At 33.0% G+C, this 22,790-nt stretch overlaps 1 protein-coding gene across 10 annotated transcripts in view; it reads right to left on the bottom strand.

Moving 5' to 3' along the window:
• LOC104909094 (tRNA(His) guanylyltransferase 1) overlaps positions 1–22,549 on the bottom strand; it is a 32,589-nt gene extending 10,040 nt beyond the window's left edge. Inside the window, exons 1-15 of one of the 10 annotated variants that reach the window (XM_048634496.2) lie at positions 20,146–21,060; positions 18,996–19,916; positions 17,707–17,841; positions 17,566–17,610; positions 17,142–17,311; positions 16,914–16,996; positions 15,977–16,081; positions 14,409–14,665; positions 13,600–13,731; positions 13,467–13,511; positions 13,199–13,368; positions 13,006–13,091; positions 12,597–12,701; positions 12,189–12,343; positions 6,503–6,912 (exon numbers count right to left, since the gene is read on the bottom strand). In XM_048634496.2, coding sequence (XP_048490453.1) covers positions 12,221–12,343; positions 12,597–12,701; positions 13,006–13,091; positions 13,199–13,368; positions 13,467–13,511; positions 13,600–13,731; positions 14,409–14,665; positions 15,977–16,081; positions 16,914–16,996; positions 17,142–17,311; positions 17,566–17,610; positions 17,707–17,841; positions 18,996–19,099 — 1,560 coding nt within the window. In that variant the 5' untranslated portion in view covers positions 19,100–19,916; positions 20,146–21,060 and the 3' untranslated portion in view covers positions 6,503–6,912; positions 12,189–12,220. Of the gene's footprint in view, positions 1–6,502; positions 12,344–12,596; positions 12,702–13,005; positions 13,092–13,198; positions 13,369–13,466; positions 13,512–13,599; positions 13,732–14,408; positions 14,666–15,976; positions 16,082–16,913; positions 16,997–17,141; positions 17,312–17,391; positions 17,474–17,565; positions 17,611–17,706; positions 17,844–18,995; positions 19,917–20,145; positions 21,065–21,486 lie in introns of those variants that run through there. The other 9 variants (XR_008967451.1, XM_048634499.2, XM_048634498.2 and 6 more) reach the window with 9 other exon arrangements.
• Positions 22,550–22,790: the final 241 nt, after the last annotated feature.

Genomic DNA, 22,790 nt, shown 5'->3' with positions numbered 1-22,790 from the left:
ATTCATTATTTTCAATTATTAGGAGCCCTACAAATGAAAATTAATCTCTATATGATACATCCAGATATATAATACAAATCACACTTTTGATGAGCTATGGTCCATATGTGAAATGGACTTTCACTTTAAGCATATCCCGAATCATGTTTTATTAGACTAACTGACTAATCAATTCCTCCACCTTTTGTTCATTCACATTACAATATCCGATTACCTTTTTTTATTTGTTTTTGCTACAATACTAATCTTTATACCCGTTCAATACACAGGTGTTTAACATATGATATTTTTAGGAATCTCAATTACGCATAAGATGAATCGTTTGATAATATATCTGGTTACATATAAGTAAAAATTATAAATATTTGATACTTGAAATCTTGTATTTAGACGAATGTAATAAGATATCAATTCATTATATTATTTCATATATAATAGTAAGAGAGAGATAGTCAATCAAGTTAATCAAACCTAGCCTCCCCTCTCCTTTTCTCTCTCTAGCCTCCCTTACTTCTTCTTCATCAATTAGGGGGCTACCATGGATGTTTTCATCCATGGTAAGCCCCTTTTTCCCTTTTATTTTCAGTTTTTAGTTCATTTTCTTGTTTTGTTCAATAAATTAGTATCTCTTTATGAGATTTTCTCAAACCCTTTTATGGGGTTTTTAGTTTCTGTTTTGGAATTCTCCTTCTCCCCTATGGGAGTTGTGAGTATGATTCTTTTGTTTTTAGGTATGAGAAATTATTCTCATTGGTTGAAGTTCGAGATTCAACATGAAGAAGTAGGGTTTCACAACTTCTGTAAAATTATGGAAGACTATTGGAGTACGTTCATCCCAAAATTTCCGCATCTGCAGATCGTATGCCGAACCAGAGCGAACTCACAGATTGCATTGCTTCAGATGAAGATTTTTATTAAGGCAAAATTAAGTCAAATCTACGATGTTTACATTTCTAGGGTGATATGTATTTCTATTAGAATTTTATGTTTTTCAGAAATGACTTGTAAGTGCCGTTTGGCGAAATATTAATGAAATCCCTTTTCTTTCTTTCAAAAAAAAAAAAAAAAAAGTAAGAGAGATAGTCAAAATTGGTTGATAAATGGAGCGTCATATGATGCAATTAAAAATAGAGAAAATTTGTTTAATATTTATTTGTGGTTAAAAAAGTTTCAAAATCTATTAGTTGTTGAGGTGGGTTCAAAAGCTTTTAACTTGTATGTTCAACAGCATATTCAAAATTACAGTGCAGAACAAGGATATAAAATTTGCGGCATATTAAAATAGTAAATTATATATTTTTAATGCTGAATCTAAGATGGTGTAATAAGGATATGTATCTCGTTCAAAATCCAAAGTATCCAATGGAGTGGATAATGTTGAAGCTTTTTCGAATAAATCCATAAGACCATAACCTGATAAATTAAACCCAAAATAATGAAAGAGCACAAACAAATTAAAACTAGGGAGCAAGTGGTGGAAGCAAGCAAATTTTTCCAAGTGTCCAAAATGATCGACTCACTCACCGAGTCACCCTACTTTCTTACTGATAAGATAACCATCAAATCTTCTGCAAGTTGCAAAGAAAAATTCTTTCTTGCATTACTTAAGCAACTTAAAATATTTGAGATTATTAACTTAATTGTCCTCAAAATCAATCAAATTAATTAGAGCTAAAATGCTTTAAATTGTTCCAAAATTTTGTTGCTTAGCATATTGCCTAAGCCTTAGATTTGCATAACTTGGAATAACAGTCTAAGATTAACACTACTGTGTAACCTTCTTAGCTAAGAATAACAATGATGTTAAAAAGAGCAACAAAATCATAAAATAAAGATTTAACTCCAAAACTTTTGCATATTGAGAATTGAGATGGATATGTACAAGCTCCAAACTTTATGCATTCCTATTCCTAAATCTACTATACTAGTTCTAATTACAAAATAAATAAAACATCAGAAGAAAAAAAGTTTGATATCATGATGATGATGATGATGATGATGATGATGATGATGGGAGATTGGATGATTTAATGAGACGGTGATGATTCAACGACGATTAGAAGGTGTAGCAAGTGAAAAGATGGCAACCACAGAGTGAGCCAATCCCTTCACAATCCGACCCTTGATTTGACCTCTCTTGGGGATCGGACGGCCAGGAGAAGTACTCCTCTGTGACTCACTTCCACCATTAATCATGCTTCTCCTTATTCCTCCAGCCATCTTATTTGATTTTATCAACTTGTGATGCTGATTAAGAGTAGTGTCAACTGTGAACTAGAATGAGAAGGAGAAGGAAAATTTTTTATTTTTTTGGTGTTGGTGATGTTTCCAAATGTTTGATGGCTCTAATGAAGTGCCACTGTGGTGCTTTTATACTGCTTTGCATTCCAGAACTACCCCTGTTTTCTTCTCATAATTTCACTTAACAACTTTCAGTCCTTGTTGGAGATTTACAATATTTAATGATTTAAGAATTTTCAAAGGGTAATTGAAGATTTATGAGACTTAGTAATAGTTTTATATGTATATGATGGGTGTTAAATATTTAAGATTGTTATACTAGTTTTGATAGTAGCATTTATTACTTCTAAAATTATTTATTAGAAAAGTATAGTAAACAAAGAAATATGATATATGTAGGGCTGGCAATCAGGTCGGGTTGGGTCAGTTTCAGGTTGACCTGATTTGTATTTCAGGTCACTTACTCCTGACCCAAACCCGACCTGATTTATATTTCAGGTTGAAAATCTCAACCCAAACCCGACCTTATATTTTCCGGGTTGACCCGAAACCGACCCAAAATGACCTGAAATAAAAATCTAAATATCCAATAATCAAAAAACTGTCAACTTAATTCAAAAAGCTAAAGCTAATGAACATGTAACATGTTTAAGTTTCAACATTCAAAGCCGGAATTTTCAAATTGAAGTGAGTTGGGCTTGGCCCTATATTATAACCTAACCGGCTAAGGGCTAACCTAACATAATATAAGTTATTTTTAAATCAGGTCATTTCGGGTTATTTTCAGGTTGAAAAGATTAACCTGAACCTAACCCATTATATTTTCAGGTCGGGTTGGGTCGACTCTTTTTTTTTTCAGGTCGAAAACCTCAACCCAAACCCGGAATTTTCAGGTCAGTTTCAGGTCGGGTTATCAGGTTGGGTCAGTTTTTGCCAGCCCTAGATATATGTAATCTTAAAAGGTTATCTATAAAAAGTTAAAAATGAAAATTCAAGCAAGAAATGAGCATTATTTACATTGATTGATGGAGTATCTAATTATGTCATAAATTCTCAGTTAATACTTCATCTTTTTTTTTCCTATTGCAATAATAGCTTTGGACATAATTTTTAACAAAGTGGAAAAAGTAAATATATAATTTAGCATAAAAGTACCCTTAAAATTACTAGAATAGGAGAAAGAAATGAACACTTAATAAAATAAAAGTACCTCTTTAACAATAAATTGTGAATTAGTGAGTAATTAATGATGTTTTTAGTAAAATAAAATGAAAATAATACTTGGTATCAATTAAAGTTGTTTTTTATCAAAAGTGGAATTGCTATGTCCAATAGAAAAAAAAATAAGAATTTTTTCCTTAAATAATGCAAAAGTGGGTTTTAATTCCCAAAATATGCCCAAAAAAATTAAAATTCCCTGCGTACCGTCCACGTAGGACGGCACGCGAGAAAATTTTTTTTTTTTTGTTTTAACCCACGGAAACCGCTACTCAAAGTAGCGGTTTAATTTTGAAATAAACCGCTACTCTGAGTAGCGGTTTATAAATATAAACCGCTACTCGGAGTAGCGGTTTATAAATGTAAACCGCTACTCGGAGTAGCGGTTTATAAATGTAAACCGCTACTCGGAGTAGCGGTTTACTACCTTGCAAAATATGGTAAGCAGATATCAGATTTCATAATAAACCGTAGCGGTTTACAAAAAAAAAAAAAAAAAAAAAAAAAAAAAAAATTTGAAAAATATTCGCGCGTGCCGTCCTACGTGGACGGTATGCAGGGAATTTTAGTTTTTTTGGGCATATTTTGGGAATTAAAACCCACTTTTGCATTATTTAAGGAAAAAATTCAAAAAAATAACGGAAGAAGCACTACTTAAAAAAAAAAAACAATATTTATTGTTTATTTATAACCCTAAAGCTAAGGTTGTATATATGAAAATGTTAATTTTCTATTGTCATTCTTATCTCCTAACTATAGAGAGCTAGCCTGCCGCTAACAAAAGCTAAGTGATAGAATAATTTTAGTGACCCAATAATGATGAAAAAGATGTGCTTTTCTTAAAGTAATTGCCATCAAAGTAAGTGAGCAAATTGAAATATAAATCACGTGGTATTATAAGGTTTAGGGGATGATTAATGAATACTTATTTAACTAGCAGCCAACTTCCTTTTCAGAGAAAAAACTAGCAGCCAACAAAATGGTGAAAAGAAAAAAAGAATCACAGTTTTATTGCTTTCATGTCCTTTGCAAGCTGGCTAAGCTGCAGATATGGAATCCATGTCTTGATTTCTGGTTGGACTAGAATAAAGTTTAATATTTGACTTTTTTACAAATAGATCTAGTTTTATAAAGCAAGCCCAGATGCATGCATGTAGGCAAAACTAAACGAACTAGAAACATTTTGACTGAGACTAGAACTGTACAAGTTAGGTGGAAACTTTTATTTGGCCTTCTTTTTGAAAAGGATATATGAAAATGACTATTAATGGGGAATCAATGATTAATCTAAGTATATATTCATAGAAGCTAATTTTCTGCATGTTTTTACATTATTCAAATTTTTATATTTTCTTTACCATGCAATTTTGTAATTCTTAAGTTTACTTAAGTAACTCTGTTTTTAAACATATTCTATGAGTCTAATCTGTTTATCTCATTTTAGTCTTTATCAGAATAAATAAGTTTACAAGTATATTTAAGTGATCTTGTCTATTAGAATATTCTATGAGCATGTTCTGTTCATCTTATTTTTAGTATTTATCATAAAACTTAAGTTCATATAAGTTTAGATGAGGTCTAATAAGGACTAATAATGTCAATAAGTTCTAATAAGTTCATGTCAGCAAAAATAAGGTCTGAAACTCTCAAAAATAAGGTTTAATAAGCTCAGATAAGTTTAAAAAGTTCAACTAAATACGCAAAAATTAGTTAGGTAGGACAAACCCTATTTATAAGAGTGTTGTTAATGATTGAAATCCAACGGGCTAGATCTATAAATATAATAAAAAGAAGGGAGGAGAGAATAATAAACAACTCTTCACCGTAAACCTTTTTATGCGAATTAGGAAAAAAATAAAGTTAATAATTTGGAAAGGAGAGAGAGTGTTGGCTAATTTGGAGAATTGGGGAGGATAGGTGGCGCAATGTCTAACGTCATTGGATGATGGCTTACATACATAGTTAAGAAAAATGGTGCGAGTATAGTAAATAGGATGAGAGAAAATTTGATGACCCCAAAAACCTAACTATTGAAAGTAAAAAAAAAGTGTTATTGAATAAGTTGCGTATAAATAACATACAAGAGAAAATAAGTAGATACTGAAAAGAATTCAACGATTGACAATGTTCTAGCCTTTAAGCATTTGGATTTTGGGATGCCAGCTTGAGTGCATTTGTGCATGATCGATATTTTTACTATATCATGATAATCGGTCAACAGTCAGTCACTTCCAAATCTTTGACCTTTTACAAGAGGTTTCCCATTGCTTTTGAAGTTGAATTAGTGATGTAAGGTCAGTATTAGCATCTCTAAGAAAATGGCAAGTAATAATATACCACTAAAATGCTACCGTTCCAAGTTGCAAATTAAGAAAGGAAGGCAGCTTTGCCTTCATCTTATGACTTATAGTTATTATAACTTTATAAGTTTGTAATTTTGACTTTAAAAAATAATGCAAAAATAATGAAGCAATAAATTAATAAAGTAAAAACTTAAGCGATCATTTTTCTAAAATATATGTGTTACTTGTTTACGTGCTTACCAGCTAATCATCACCTTACCGCCTCAGGCTCACCTAAAATATGTTTAGAGAGCAAAATATATATGATGTTTCTCTTTTTATTAAGATAAAAGTTGCAAGCAAGAATCTCAATATATTTATATTCCGTTAAAAAGAAAGTATTAGTCAATGAAAGTATCTACCATATCTAACTTCTAAACCATGTTTCTATTATAATACAAAAACATATTGTTGTTGCAAGCTTTAAACAAGAAGTATGGTTAATTCATAGAGGGTAATTAAAATTAAATGTCGGGGGAGAAGAGGGAGAGGTAAAACTTAAAAGGTAATAGTTAAATGCATATATAGTTTTTCATTGTTAATGATGGAGATCATATATATAACAACAATTGATCATAGGAAAGGGAAATGATTAACCAGCATTTAATTAATTTTAATTTAGTAGTAGCTACTAAGTAGTAATTCTAGAATGATGATGTGAGAAATTAAAGAGCTTTATTTAACAAAACACAAAATTGAAAGATGAAAGAGTGATTAAATAGTTGATGATATAGTAGTAATTCCAAAATTTTGCAAGTGGAGATGGATATATACAAGCTCCAAACTTTTTGCACTCTAATAAATCTGATCTACATAACTAATTAATAAGAAGAAACCATATGAGAAGAAAAAGAAAAAGAAAAGGTTGATATTATCATTTTTCAGAATGAACGACGATGAGAATTAGTAGCAAGTGAGAAGATAGCAGCTACAACAGAGTTAGCCAATCCCTTTACAATCCGACCCTTGACTTGACCTCTTTTGGGGATCAGACGCCCAGGGGAAGGAGAAGGAGAAGTACTCCTCTGTGACTCACTTCCACCGTTGGACATCCTCTTTCCTCCTCCTGCCAGTGCCATCTCAATATCTGATCTTCTTCTACTCTTTCTTCCTGATTTAGATTTTAGATTTTAGATTTTAGATTTTATTCTTTAGAGTAGTAATATAATAGTTGAACAAGTAAGCTAAGAGAAGTTTATATGGTTTTGGTTGGTGGCTTTATTTTGACGATGGCTCTATCAGTTACTCACTGCTCCTTTATATAGATAGGACTTTTCTCCTTCAACTACGCACTGTAGACTGTAGAGTGTAGACTGTATAAGTTGGTAATGATCGAGTTTATGAATATTTAATTGTCGTAGTAAACTATAGGCAGGTGTAAACCGAATCTTAGATAAATTACAGTGACTGTAACTGTGACTGGCCCAATGATGATAAAGACAGACAGTACCACAGACGTGTATTTATTAAAGTTAACTGCTCCCTTGATCAAATGACAAGTGCAACGAAACACAGATAAAGGTACATACTTTGTTTCCCATCGAAAAGAAAAGGTACCATACTAACATACTTTCTTTTCAAGTGAAATCATATGTTATATGACCAAGTTGCATAAAAATCACGTGGTGTTATAAGGTTCACGAAATCACTTCTAACCAAGTACCAAGTAGGACGGAGTACTATAATAATAATAAAATTAATAATACTCCATAGTGAGAGAGAAAGAATCATCTTTTGTTTGTTTGTTTGTATGCTGCTTCGATGTCTTGTTTGAAATTATGGAATTCATTTTCTGCGATTTTATGGTTGGACTTAAGAAATTGATCATTTTGTTCTCGTGAAAGTCATAGTCAATACTCAATAGATGAAGTTAAGAAATGGGATAGATGCATGCATGGAGTTATCAGTTGTGGAGGCAGAATATATCTAGATGAATCTCACTGCTCTACTATTGAGTACAAACTTTAGCTATCTTTCATGAAAAAGATCTAGATGAAAATCACTTAATAAATGTTTTCTTCTAGTATTAGCTTTATGCGCACAAATGTAGGATACAACTGCTCTTTTATTTAACATGCATCATCTTGCTTTTATCTTGCATTGGTTTCACACATTTTCTTTAATAAATAACTAAACACCTAAACATGTCAGCATCTGGTGCTAAATTCAAATTACATTATCAAGATAACTTAATAATGTTTGCATCTTCAAAAATTATGCTATAATCCAACTTTATTTTAAGAAAATATGAATTCAAGAAACAAAATCCTAATTAATCACAATATGAATAAGTAAAGATGTTACAAAAATCCTAGCCTTCCCCTATCCCTCTCTCTCAAACCCTAGCCTCTCTTATTCCTTTTTCACGAGTTAGAGACTGCCATGAATGATTTTATACATGATAAGCCCCCTTTTTTCCTTTTATTTTCAATTTTTAGTTCATTTTCTTGTTTTGTTGAATAAATTAGTCTATTTTTATGAGATTTTCTCAAACCTTATTATGGAGATTTTAGTCTCTGTTGTAGAGATATACTTCTACATCCCCTACGAAAGTTGTGAGTATGATTTTTTTGTATTTAGGTATGAGAAATTATTCTCGTTGGTTGAAGTTCGAGATTCAACATGAATGTATTAGAACCTCAGATGCGGTCAACATGGCTCGATCAAAAATGATTTTCCAAATTATATCAGAATATAGACTTCCTCAATAATAGCTAGCGTGATTCAGCAAATACAAATGTGCTGCGTTGTATTGCTCGATCTAGTTCATTGTAGTTTCCTCTAGGACCAACCCTTGTTTGATTAAATCTTGTTTTTTTTCTAATACCTATTGTAGATGTAGGTTGACCTTTAATTAATGAAATTTCTCTTCTAAAAAGAAGTAAAGATGTTACAAAAGAGAATTTTGATATATTCAATCTTTAAGATTCCTATCAAACATTATCACCGACCAATTTTTCTTAAACATTGTATATGAGCCAACAATTTTTTGAGGCAAAACGACGCCCAAAACTATAGTATGAAAAACCAGAAATGGCTTGACAGGTAAATCAAGAATTCGAAATTTAACAATTAATTCTAGATGCCTTGTTTTTGGTTTTCCAAAGTTATAATATGGACATCTCAACTATATTTGGTTTAGTGCCAAAAAAGAAAACATAAGATTCAATTGGATGAATCATTAGGTCTATTATGAAATTGTATATTGCTCCTTTTAAGATGCAAGGAGATCTGTTGATGATGTTCATAAAATGAGTGAGAACACTATTTATTTAAAGACACAATTCATTCTATTTTTTTAAAATTTTCCCGAAATAAAGAACACAAAAACTCAACACATTTACCTGTGTGAATCCGACACTCTGTTTGAACATTATGATGGTATTTGGTCTGTGGCATGAATGCATGACCAATTGACCATCTAATTCTTTTTTTCTATTCTCAAGGGGACCAACCTATTACTGTCTATTGAAAGCGTCAACGGTCACTTTCAAATCTTTGACCTTGAATTCGAGGTTTCCCATTGCTTTTCAAGTTACTTTTATTATACTCCCTCCGTCTCATAATATAGTGCTTGTTTCTATTTTACACGATCTTCAAGACGTAACTTTGACCTTTAATATCTTCAATTTCGTATTAATAAAAAATATAAAAAGTTGATATTATGAAACTACACATTGAGACGAATCTAACAAGATCCCACATGAATATGTTTTTTTTATATATACAAATGAGAATATTCGGTCAAAGATTTTAAAGTTTGACCCACCAAAAATGAAATAGGCACTATATTATGGGACGGAGGGAGTAGTAAGTAGTAACTCATTAGTACTCCCTCCGTTTCCTAAAGATATTCCCTCTTTCCGTTTAAGGGTGTTTTCAAAAGATCTTCTCTCTTTTGCTTTATTCCTTATTTGGCAAAACAAATTTCCCTATTTACCCTCTCATGTCACTATCATATGGTTCACCACCCTTTTTATTTGTTTATTTATCTTAACCCCTTTCTCTCTCCTACTTTACTCACACCATGCCCCACACAACTTGATTTTTCTTGGTATCTGTAGGAACAGTAAGTGGAAAGATATTTAGGAAACAGAGGGAGTAACTAGTAAGGCCGAAGTTGTAAACTAAAGCCATAATAAAAATGTTAGGTTAGTAACGCCGTCTATTTTATATTAAGCACTATAGTTTCGTTGGTATAGGATCTTAAAAGTTTTATTCGACTTCGTAAGTGTAGTTGACCGTACAACTAATGGCCATGTAATTATTTATTGATATAATATGAATTATTTATTTGGACTACTTATATATATTGTAGGGGTTACTTATGTTTTAGTTTGAATTTTACGCGCAAGACCACTCCTCAAGAAGAGACATAACAAATAAGTAACCCTCGACAATTATGACTAACTTACCATATTATTACTAATTTTAAAATACAAAATGTGAATTGACTGCACGGTTAACTGAAGGTGTGGTAAGCTGCATATAGGATCGGAATTAGATTTTTTATTATAATAAACGGATTAGGGGTATCGATATTTTGAAGTAAAAGTGGTGATGTTTCTCAATTATTCTTGGATGATCCTCAAAAAGAGAGAAATAATATTAAATACGTGGAGCCACACCAACTTGAGAAGTGTACAATCAATGTTAGACGGACAAATAGAGAAAATATATTGATAGGATGCGAGTACTACATAGAAGAATTAAAGCGTATCAATCAATGTAAAACGGACCAGTAAACCTCATATATTTAATTCTTTTTTGATATACAGACAGTGACACTTCTATAATTTAGCTTAATTTGTAAGACTACGTACAACAAAGTGATACCAATGCATACAAGAAATAAACGATATAAGGAGTGACACACATCACACACTCATGTATTAGCGAGAAAGAATTATTACCATTTGATATTATGAACATAAACACTATTTAGTTATAGATTTAGAGTTTCATTTTATGGATGTTTTATCTTTATCTTGGACATATCACCTCATCTGATGAACACATCATCACATTTATGGACATTTCATGTCAATTTATGGATAAATTTTCTCAAATTTATGTATATTCCATGTAAGTTTCTTAACATACCATCTCAACTTTTGAATAGCTTAGCCATCAATCTCATTAGTTTGAACAATTTAAACAAAAATCATACGCCAGCAAAGACATAATTCTTTGAAGAGTAGCATGTAATATCGATAGAAGTTGATATGGTCTAGATAATGTGGGACAATAACAATGTAGTATAATTGTACTCTTAATACCCATCTACTATAGGTGGATAGCTATTCAAATTGAATTTGAATAATTGTACTCTTAATATTTGTTGTGATAACTGATAGTTGGTCGTTGGAAGAGCAAGTTGGCAAGTTGCTTATATATCACGTGTAAGTTCTAATGTGCCTAACCAACTTTTAAAGTGAGAGAGACATGAATAATTCATAATTCATAATTCATAATTCATAATTGTGGTTTAAGCTGCCAAGAATTAGATACTGACAAGTGACAACTAATTTTTTTGTTGAAAATCTGTGTCATTATCGCTCTTCTAAGCCATCCTATCGAGTACACTTTTAGATTACATTACAATAAGATGATTAAACTCAGATACATGCATCAAGGTCGAATCTTTTTAGACATAAATTCATGGACCAATATATGCCTTTACTTTCTTTCTTTTTCTATAATTTCTTCTTTCTTGAAAGAGATGTGAAATGATAGGAATTTCAAAAAAAGAAAAACCAAAAAAGTAGCAGCCTGGTGATGATGATATTAATAAGATTATGGTCCAACGATAACTTGAATCTAATTGGATCTTTCTCTATTTGGTGGATATAACACTAGGATTTGGGAGAGTATGTCATATTTGATGAGATAAGGATGACCCTTTTCGTCACCATGTCATATAAGGCTATGTCATATTTGATGAGATAAGATGACCCTTTTCGTCACCATAAATATATGATATATTTTATTCGATTTTTATTAATCAGTTTTTCATCACCATAAATATATGATATATTTTATTCGATTTTTATTAATCAGTTTGTCTCATAAGAGAGTCTATTTTTAATTCAAAATTAAACAACTCAATTCTAATATTAAAAAGAGAAAGGATCACCTTTTTTTTAATAATGACCCAAGACATCGTCCGGACCAAAATATAAGTTCTATCAGTCTAAGCTACAACCCTATATTCATCTGAACCGGAACAAAATTTCAATGCTCCCTACTATGTGTCTACTCAACCCACAAACAATCAAAAAAATTAACATGGGGCCTCGAAGATTAATGTTGCAACTACTCCCCATTGATGGAAAATCAAGATTTACGAATACATTTATGTCAATAAAAGAGTTACTGCATGAGTACCTCAAATGTCAGCACTAAAATCCCAATGGGAGCTATTCGCCAAGGATCCATGGATGTGCTTCCCAGAAATTATTGTCGATTATGTTACAATGTTCAATCACGATTCTTTTCCTAGAATCTTCAGCGCAATTCACTTCCAAAAGTGCCTTGTTTTCCTACATTTATGAAATGATTCACTTTTAAAACATCATCAAAATAACATCTTGTTCTTTCAATACTAAATTATCTCCACCCTTTTGATGACAGGACTTGGTTTAGAAGGTAGGACTTTGCACAAACATGTATACTTACAAGAATACACAAACATATCTGGCTCGAAAACGAAAGCAAAAGATGAAAAATCTACAATAAGTAAAGCAAAAACTAAGAAACAACTTTTAGGGAAGGTGATGAAAACGAGAGTCATACCATGTCTCGAAATATACAAGACCCCAGACGAAATATATCTGGCTCTGCAGTATAATCGATACCCTTTTCCACAAGTAAATCATTCTTCTCTTGAGTTTGGGTTCCCTGAACATTCAAAAGATTAAGCAAAGAGAAGTTTTGCACTCTCACGACGAAAGTGGAAATTGCAGTTTCATTTTTAGTATCTAATAAGTGCCCACCTTAAATTAAAAAACTCAGCAATTGAAAGCATAAAAAGAGGGAAAAATGGTCATTTTGTCAACCAAAAGATGGAGAGACTACAATTTGCTCTAAACTGAAGTACTCACAACATGGCCAAATGACTCACAAGGTTATATGTGTGGTGTAAAACATAAACATGCTACCACAGTAGTACAGTATAAGATCCAGTAAAGGAGTTAAGATGTACCTTCAAACAACTCTGAGCTTCACGCCTTTCTTTTCCAGACTTTACCAGAGTCCAGAAACAAGTATTATACTGATTGTTAATATGACCTGAGTTTAAAATAATAAGCAGTTTTAACTCAATACAGCATATTATCCCACAATAACTGACATACAACACAGCAGCATATTGTAAGGTAATACACAACAATACTTACAATCGACTTGTCTCCAAGACAAATAGTCCCGGAGAATCTCAGATGACGGGTAGCAAACTGCTCGTCCGTCAAATGAGGGGGGATACTTTAACTCTTGTTGTAGGATAAACCCTGTCCATTTACTGATGTACATTGAAGAAAAGAATGACACCATTGTGGACACTATTCCACTGTCGAGAACAAATAGCTCATTCTAAGTAAAGAATCAAAGAAAATTTAAATTTGCATTGAACAGCATGAGATAAGCAAAGGGTAGATGAAGCTATACCTAGCATGCCGTTCATATAACTTGGAATCCTTTTTTAAGACAAAACTGCAAGTTGTTTAACAAAAGCAATTTGAATTCCAACTTAAAGCAGATTATAAAACTGTTGGTGGAAAGAAACCGACGATCAAATTACCTGAACTCATCACTGACACCATATGCGAAGACTATGTCTTCAAACTCTTCTAAAAGAGCTACTGCACACGAATTCATAAGGTTCAGAGCTTGTTCGTCATTGGGTTTCTTAAATTCATGAGCATCAGAGAACCTAACAAAACCCAGACATGTTCACTTGCAAGTCCATTTAAACCATCTCAGCTTTGAACCAGACAACAGCGGTGGATTCACCAATACATTAACTCAATTGAAACTGAAATACATAAATTACATTGATTGCATGGAAAAGGTACTTGTCTGCACCTGCCACCTTATAACTTTTTACTAATCCTAGATTGTTCCTCAAAGCAATTCTCATACAAATTCTGCGAGCAAAAACTGCATGTACAACATGTCAGTTGAGGAGAAAAATCGTGTCCACTCTAAGAGATTGCCAGTGCACAGAAATACCCAGTTACTAATTAGTGATGCCCCGAGAAAAAAAAACCTAATAATCAGTAGAAAACCCCAAATATTTCATTTCACTCTGGAGGTAGATTTATCATTCCTCCATGGCTCCATGTAAAGGGAATATTGTTCTGAAAACAGATAAGCTACACAATTACAAGAAAAAGATTATCCTGTGCAAGTCACCCTTTTTTTTTCCTAACCCTTGGTTAGCAATTTAATTACATCCCGTACTCATTATGAAATAACATAGCATATATAGCACATGTCACAAGCTTTTGTAGTAAATCAAACTCTTTCATTTATCTTAGCTGCATATTAATCCACAACACATTGGATTAACAACCAATGGTAAAAATGATTGTCAGATAAGTCAACTACCTGTGGAAATGGCACCCATCGATTCTGACCACTATCCAAGTGGACAACATCATTTTATCCTGAAACTGAAAGGATTCTATATATTCCGGTCTAATATTCTGAATATCTCCTTCAAATCTGCCTAGTTCTGAAAGAAGAGAAGAATGCTCATTCCAGAAGCTTTTACCAGCTAGATTGCTGGACCGAACTTTCATCACTTTTCTCCGTAATCTCTTTACAGGAGCACCATCTTCCTTATACTTGATAATATCTTCAACCTACACCAAGCAGAAAAAAGTCAGATATTGGCACACTGAGAACCACTTACAAGGAGACTAAAGGATAACTAGCACTCCATAAAGAATTTCCCATTCATCAAGACCAACTACTTAATATTGCCAACAAAAGCTTTTGAGGCAGAGCCACGCTTGGACACGAACAATAACTCCAGTAAAAATACGTTACAGGGATACCCCATATACTGTACACCAGCCGGTCCAGCCCACATTCAACTACCATACTGGCTCGCAATCTATCCAAGTGTTTCATAAAAAGTATTAAGTAAAATAAAAACAGATAGCCAAGATAGAGGATCATCAGCCAACCAGCCAAGTCCTAAATTTGTTATGCAACTCCTACCAATAATTATACTAAAGAAACAAACAATAAAGTTATTTGACTGGCTTTCACTTGGGTGTTGAGGTTAGATTTGTTATGCAACTCCTACCAATGATTATACTAAAAAATGTTAATATGACTGTTTACATTGGTAATTGTAAGTAGTGGAGAGAATTTCATGTGGCACGAAACTGGAAGTTTGTGAGCGCTAATCCACTTTATTTTAAGAAAATTGGATGATGACAAAAAAACAGTTTTGCTAGATACAATTATTCTGCACAAGGCATACACTGAATACACTCATAGAGGCCTAGATTATTTGTACAGAGACATTCTGCGAAGTGAGATTCAAAGTTCAATGCTCAGTCTTCAAGTTGATTTGCCACTAGCTTGTGAATTCACTCTTCTGACAGTATAGTGGTCTATACGACATTACGACCCCAAGTCCCCAGACCCCAACTCAACCCCCCATCCCTCATCACCACCACAAAAAAGGAGGGCCAGTAGTCAAAAGTGGAAACTTTAGGGGCTCATCCAATCTATAATGAGGAAAGACTTTGGGAGAAAGAAGGTGCCTTTATCTACAATGTTACGTCGGTCAAAAGAAAGTCGCAAATTTGCAGGTAATAATTGCCACGTCAAATGAATGTTTAGTAGAATTTGAGACCTATTTTCAAATTACCAAACAAGTTGAGTGTGGAATAATTACTTCAATTAGAAAACATGATCTAGAAACTGAACACCATTAATAATTTAAGAAGTATAAATTCCACTGGACAAATCTACAAGGTTTCAGGCTCCCTCATCCTCAATAAAGGGAGTTACAATTAGTCCATTAGAAAATGTCATCTTATCAAAATCTTGGTGCTTTTAGAATTTTATATCAGTGCAAAAAGGCTATTCCATCAAAAAGAAAAGAATATGCAATTGAAAATTACAAATAATCTAAAAGAATAATAGCATATATGCACCTGAGTCTTGAAAAGACAAGTTCCTTGCCGATATATTGGATGAAGAGTCTTATAGTTAATGCCATGCTGGAAGAGAAACTCATTCATTTCCTGCTTTCGGGTTCCCTGTAAGACACAGTTCGTTCATTGTTGAAGTGAGCCTTCCGAGAAGAATCACTAAATAAACTATTATGCATAACACGTGGATTAGAGCAAACTGAAAATACCACCCTCTGATATGTCCCTTGACAGATATAAAGTGCAAAAGTATAGATATTAATCTAACAATCTTAGCAAGTTAGACCAATTGTTTGCATCATGAAACCAAAGCTTAATAATCACCCTCTTTTTTATTCCGGTGATAATGACAAAGCAGCACAGATCCAATTTTAGTATTTGGAATTCAAAATGCAGGTAAAAGGAAGTTGAAGATTAAGTATGAGTATCAGAGTAAAGAAGAAGTTAACAGCTTATTATCTAATCCCTATTGTATATTTACGTGGTGTAATCTTGAGGATATTCCAATAGTAAGATACTAATTAGGTCAAATCTCTAAGATCACCTTCAACATTAGCTGTAAAATTAATTCTATGGAGGATTACCAGATTTCATGTTAAACCACAGCAAACTATGTATCAACTATCACACTTGGATCAGGATTCCCATATAGTTGCTATACCAAACCCACTAATCCAGTACGGATTGTACTACTAGCATAGTCCACATCAGACTGGAGATCGAGATATTTGTCGCCAGGACTTTAGAAGAAATTACTATAGACAAAGGTATTGCTAGTGAGGCTAAAACAAACAAAAAGGGCAAAATTTCAATGTAAACACAGTACATGTATGCAGAGGATACACCAGGTATCAATAAAGTTCACACACATCCAATCTATCCTTTAAGCAAGTAGCAATAAACAGACATAGCATGCATACAAGTACTAAATTTGCAGCACCTTGAGAAATCCATGTGCAGTTTCACTCTTTCCACTCTCAATAAGCTTCCAGTTACATGTATCGTACAAATTATTGAGGTGACCTGTGAAGCAAAGAGTACATATACATATAAAGTAACAGCACCTGGTTTGATTTCTTAAAGATCCCAAGAAGAAAGACATTTCCAATGTTAAAAAAAAAAAAGTACTTATAACACCATACAAGATAATTGACTACAAATTACTTACAATCATTCTGTCTCCATGCAAGATAGGTTTGAAGAACCTCCAAAGTTGGACATCGAATAACTTTTGCATGGAATGAAGGTGCATATAGTAACTTCTGATGTGGAAAGAAGTCTTTCCATTTTATGGTATACACGGAAGTGAAAAATGACACAAGCAGGGACATTATCTTGCTGCAAAGCAAATGTGTGTAGAGTATTAGTAATTGCTACTGGAAAATGCAAAAAACCTAACTGGAACTAAGAGGCGATACCATGCAAGAGTTGAACAGCTATAACAGCAAGCACTACTATGATAAGGCCAGAGCTGATGAGTGATAAGAGAGTAACCAAACACTAAGATAAAGCAATTTAAACATGAGTATGTCAACGAGGAACTTTTTATGGATCTCAAGTATTAACATCTAAATGTAGTAATGACCACAAACCTTTCACGTCTCTGGTAGAATTTGGACTCCTTTTTGAATATAAAACTGCAACGAACAACAGACGACCAAGTAACAAACGTCAAAAAGTTGCAATTCAGATGAAAGCAAGCAAGGAAATGGGAACTGCAGGCCTGCAGGTACCTGAATTCATCACTATATCCGTATGAAAATATTAAATCGGAGTATTCCTCCATAACAGCAGCTGCACATGACTTCATTAACTTCAAGGCCCTCTTATCAAGAGGCTGCTTTTCAAATTTATGAACTTCAGAGAACCTGTCATGTGTACATGTCAAGTAAATCCAAGTGGCGAAAATAAATTATGGGATAAACCAGGGAAAAAACATTTAATTAATCAAAGAAAGAGTACACTTGAATAGGGGAATTTGGAGGGAAAGGAAGATGAACATGTTCTCTTGTTTAGATACAACATGGGGGAAGGGAAGGGAATTGGAAGAATCCATTTCCCCTCCACTCTTAATAAACCAAATCCTTCCAGTGTCGGAAAGATTTGGAAAGAAAAAGCAAGCTCACTCTTCCCCCCTTCATTTCTCCCCCTTCTCTCTCCTTACGTCCACCATTGCTATATCGAAACATAGTGTAAAAGAGAGAGTTACTTCTTGTTTATCAGGTAATTAAGCTGGCTAGTTGAAGAGATGACCTCGTGGCTCTAATACATTGACAAAAAAGAAATCCAAGTAACCTCCATACTCTGACAATCGTTGTAAAACCACAAACCTGCCTAAATCGGACTCTAAGTATCCATATACGTGTCTAAGTATCTGATTCTAGATTATGAAAATTTCCCATGATTTTGGACCCAAAAAAAAGCGTCAAAGTATCCATCATCGTTCGGGGTGTCGAGGATTCCACATAGATACTTGACGTGAAGTGAAAATTGAAAAGTCCGGATAACATAGCTATAAACTACTTAGGAAGATATATCTACTTAATTCTAGCAAATGAAGCAGCTCAAAGGAAAAGGCTGCTCAAAGAGAAGCAAGTCCTATGAGACATAAACTACAGTCTAATGAAAATGAAGTGTAAAGCTCACATTTTAACAATGACGTTTTCATAACAAAAAATTAATTATAGAGTTGGAATTGAGAAGAGCTGAGGTGAATTGAACTGAAGCGAACTGAAATTAAGTACAAAAGAAGAGGGCCTGTAAGGGCAACACTTCAACGATGACATACTAATAATCCTAATCTATCACACCATTGAGGAATAAGGATACATTCATACTGCAAATTATTAAGCAGAGGGGATATATATATATATATATATATATATATATATATATATATAGAAATATGTATATATAGATGATATACACAAACAGGAAAGCAGAAAAACCAAAACGACAAACATTGAGAAATGACAGAGTATTTAGAAAGCAATTAATTATAATAAGATAAGCTAGAAATTACCTTCGGAAATTACGGCCATCAATAAGAAGAACAATGTAAGTGGGCAGCATAATTTTGTCTTGGACTTCAAAGGATTTTACATACTCATATTTGCTGTTTGCCATCACATAATGCACTTTTTCGCACACAGATGTATATCAGGTCGTCTAAGACTCCAAGTAGTAAGGGGGAGATATCAGCGACAACGATGCTGTTGAATCAAACAGGGAGGCAGAAACGAAAGGGTTGGTAAATGCAATGTTGTCAGGATCGCAATCCTACTTTGGATCGTGAGAAGCTAGCAGGATCGGATCGTAGAATCGTAAGATCCTATGAAATTTGAAAAATTAAGTCAATTTTAGCTAATCTGCTTGTACATTCCTCATACATGGAGTAAAATGATGCTAAAAACTTATCATTTATCAATAATACTTGATATTGCATAATAAAAAGATTCAAACATACAACAACAATCGTCCAGAAAAAAACAAATATTGAAAATGTTAATAATACAAACCAACAATACAAAGACATCTTAATAAAAGTTATGCAAATTAGAATACAAATATGTTAATCAATCACACAGAAAATTGACATGATCTAACTTCTAACCACACAGAAAATTAGAAAATCAAAAATAATTAGAACAATGAAGAATAACACTGATTGAAATAGAGAAACGAAAAAAGAAAACAAAATAAAAAAACAGAATACAAGGAAAATAAAAGCGAAAATGAATTAGAGCAATGAAACATTGAAACTAATAATCTACAGCACTATTGTAAATCTGTGATAGAGTCAGTGTCACTGTAGCACACATCACATGGCTTTAATTTCATAATTTTGCAAAATTCATATCATATAATTTCAATGGCAAAATCGACAGAAGCATATTTTCTGTCCTAAAGTTCAATGCAAGCTGGGAGTTTGGAGGAATTCAGCCTGAAATTACAAACAAACAGTCAAGCACAGAGCCAAAATTAGCTTCGAATTGAATCAGAGAGCAAAAATTAGTGTTAAATCAGCTTAGCAAAAATTAGCTTCGAATAATCGAATTACTATATACAACAAGCAGTCAAGCACAGAGCAAAAATAGCTTCGAATTAAATCAGTTTAAAACAAATTAACACCGTGAAATTAGAAAATAAATTAGAGAGAGAAATAAGCTTACCACAATATAGGGATTTAGCTGAATTTGCAGAGTAGAAAGAGAAAATGGGAGGAAGAGGAAGAGGAAGACGGTTCAGTCTTCAGTTTAGGGATTTCGCATGTTTTGGGTTGTTAAATGAATGTTTGGGCGATTTTAACAACATTGGGTAAATGGTAAGTGCCTAAGTGGTAACCAACAAGACTTAAAGGCACAATAGCTTAAGTGATGATAGAGAGAAAAGGAGGTAACCTATGTAATGAGGAGGGCGAGAGAAAAAAAATACTTCCCACAGAAGAGAGAAGTGTCTCAGTTATTTTAGAACGAACTGAAGCAAATATATAAAAGAAAGGCAGTGATGCAACTCGCAAGTAAGTAAATAATAGCAAAGGAAATAAGTGTTGTAAAAATGAAATTAAGTTTTTCAAAAATAAGTTATTTTCAACAAAAGTAAGTTAAGTCCCTTAAAAATAAGTTTAATTCAGCAAAAATAAGTTTAGTTGAGCAAAAATTAGTTTTTCTTTCATGAGAGAAAAATTAGTTCACTTAATGTACATATGTGTTATATGCAGCCACAAGTAAGGCTAAATACAGCATATAACAATATAACATATACTAAAACATAGCCATGGTTAATATAACCTTTTCAGAATATAAACAAAATTATAGTATTACAAAAGCTAACTAACTCATTCGTGCTGTATGTAGAGAGCAGATCACTGATATTTATATTGAAGTCATGGATTTGAAACCGAAGCAATCAAAAACCAATATGCATCTGGTTGAAATTTCAATTAATTAAATTGCAATGATTTCGGAAATTAATTGTGACCAAATTCTGATCTTAGGCAATAAGATTTTACAGTACAATGCCTAATAAACTTGAAAAATAACGATTTAGAACACTGAGTTAGCATCTTACCTCAGAAATTTTCACTCTTAAGCAAAGTATCATCTTATTTTAAGGTTTAGTACAACATTTATCCCACATTGCATCTGATATTGGTGATTTAGATGAACATGCACTCAGGAAACTTCATATATATGGTTTTCTTGATAGGTATTAGAAGATTATGTGTAAAGCGCACACATTCTCTTTAATCAATTTAGAGTTGAGAGTTGAGCAAACATGTAATGAAGTTTCAGACAAGCCGTTTTTTGTGTAAATTATGTTTGTAGAAAACTGACATACTTGTATTTATTCTACCTTTAAAGTTGTCAATTGTAAAATGCAAACTACTATATGCTTGTTTGTTTTGAAAAGACACCGTAGCAAATATGAAATATCCAAACACAAATATCAAACGTATAGATACTTGAAAGTTGTAATAATAATGATTTCGATGAATACAGCTATTATCTAACCTTCGATTCGAGTTTGATCAGTGATTACCTGGCGGCCGTCTGAATTCCGGCGAGGAGAAGGAGCGTATTTGGTAGGCTGATGTTGTTGCCTGTTGGTGTCAACTTGAGACTTGAGAGATGTATAATATGTATTGTTTGTTGGAGTTAAAAGATTTCAAACCGAGCTCGAATAATTTGCGAGCCAGCTAGGCTCATTAACACTCTTACATCTAACTGTGTGAAGCGTTCATTTTAATATTTGAAATTAAGAATGGCTATGAACATAATGTAGTCACTTACGATTAGAACTGGTTTTTGGTTTAAAAAAAACATGCAAGTAGGGAAGATGGAAATTGGAAAACGGTGGGTGGTCAACTGGTCATAGAAGATATACTAGAATCTCAGTGCAAACTAGTAGCTTACAGTTGGATGAAGTAAAATTGCACTGATTCCAAGTGAAACGGCATACAACTTGAACCCATGCCTCCACTATATAGATATGTACTGACTACTATACCAGTTCGTTCGTTCATGAAGTATTTGCTATTCATTTTGCAAAATTTGTTGTGTCTACTGTCTAGTGTCTACAGCAAAAAAAAAAAAGAAAAAGAAAATGGTGAATGAAAAAAGTGGTAGTCTTTTGAATGTGGGTGCAGAGTTACGGAAGATATCTAGCCGTCCGATCCCCAAGAGAGGCCAAGTGAAAGTGGCGGTTCTACTTGTGGTGGCCCACTCTATTTCCTCAGTCTTCACTCCTCATCACCATCTTCATGTAGCTCCTCGTCGCCAAGTGTAGATTAGAGATTAGAGATGTCCACTTTACTTCTACTTTTACTTTGTAGGTCTATCAATAATCAAATATCAACTTTTTCTATTCTTTTTTCTATTTAGCCTACAAACTACAAACTACAAACTAGAAAGTGGGATGTAAAAAAGCTTCTTTAACTTCATTATTTTCATTCTAGTTTTTACTCTTATAGAACCTCAATAGTTGAGACTTGAGAGGATGTAAATATAATACAGAGAATATAAAATTATCAGTACACCAAAAGTCAACTTTTGGTATTTTTATACGAAATCACACCAGAACTTCTGTATGTAGTTTTCAATGATCTATACCATTCATTTTTATGGATTGTCGAAATTTATATGTTGAGAGTAATTAATATGGTAACATGAGTTCACATAGTAGTTGAGAAGAAAAGGAAATTGGTATTGCATGGCTTATTACTTGTAACTAGCTATTAAAAAACACGCCTATTGTGCGATGTGACGACTTGTCGTTGCCGACACTCCTATCACAAGACCAATCTAGGCCATCATAA

The sequence above is a fragment of the Beta vulgaris genome, chromosome 8 (genome assembly GCF_026745355.1).
Source record: "Beta vulgaris subsp. vulgaris cultivar EL10 chromosome 8, EL10.2, whole genome shotgun sequence".
Lineage (NCBI taxonomy): Eukaryota > Viridiplantae > Streptophyta > Magnoliopsida > Caryophyllales > Amaranthaceae > Beta > Beta vulgaris.
The sequence above is the reverse complement of the archived record's forward strand: the minus strand, read 5'-3'. Positions and strand labels throughout refer to the sequence as shown.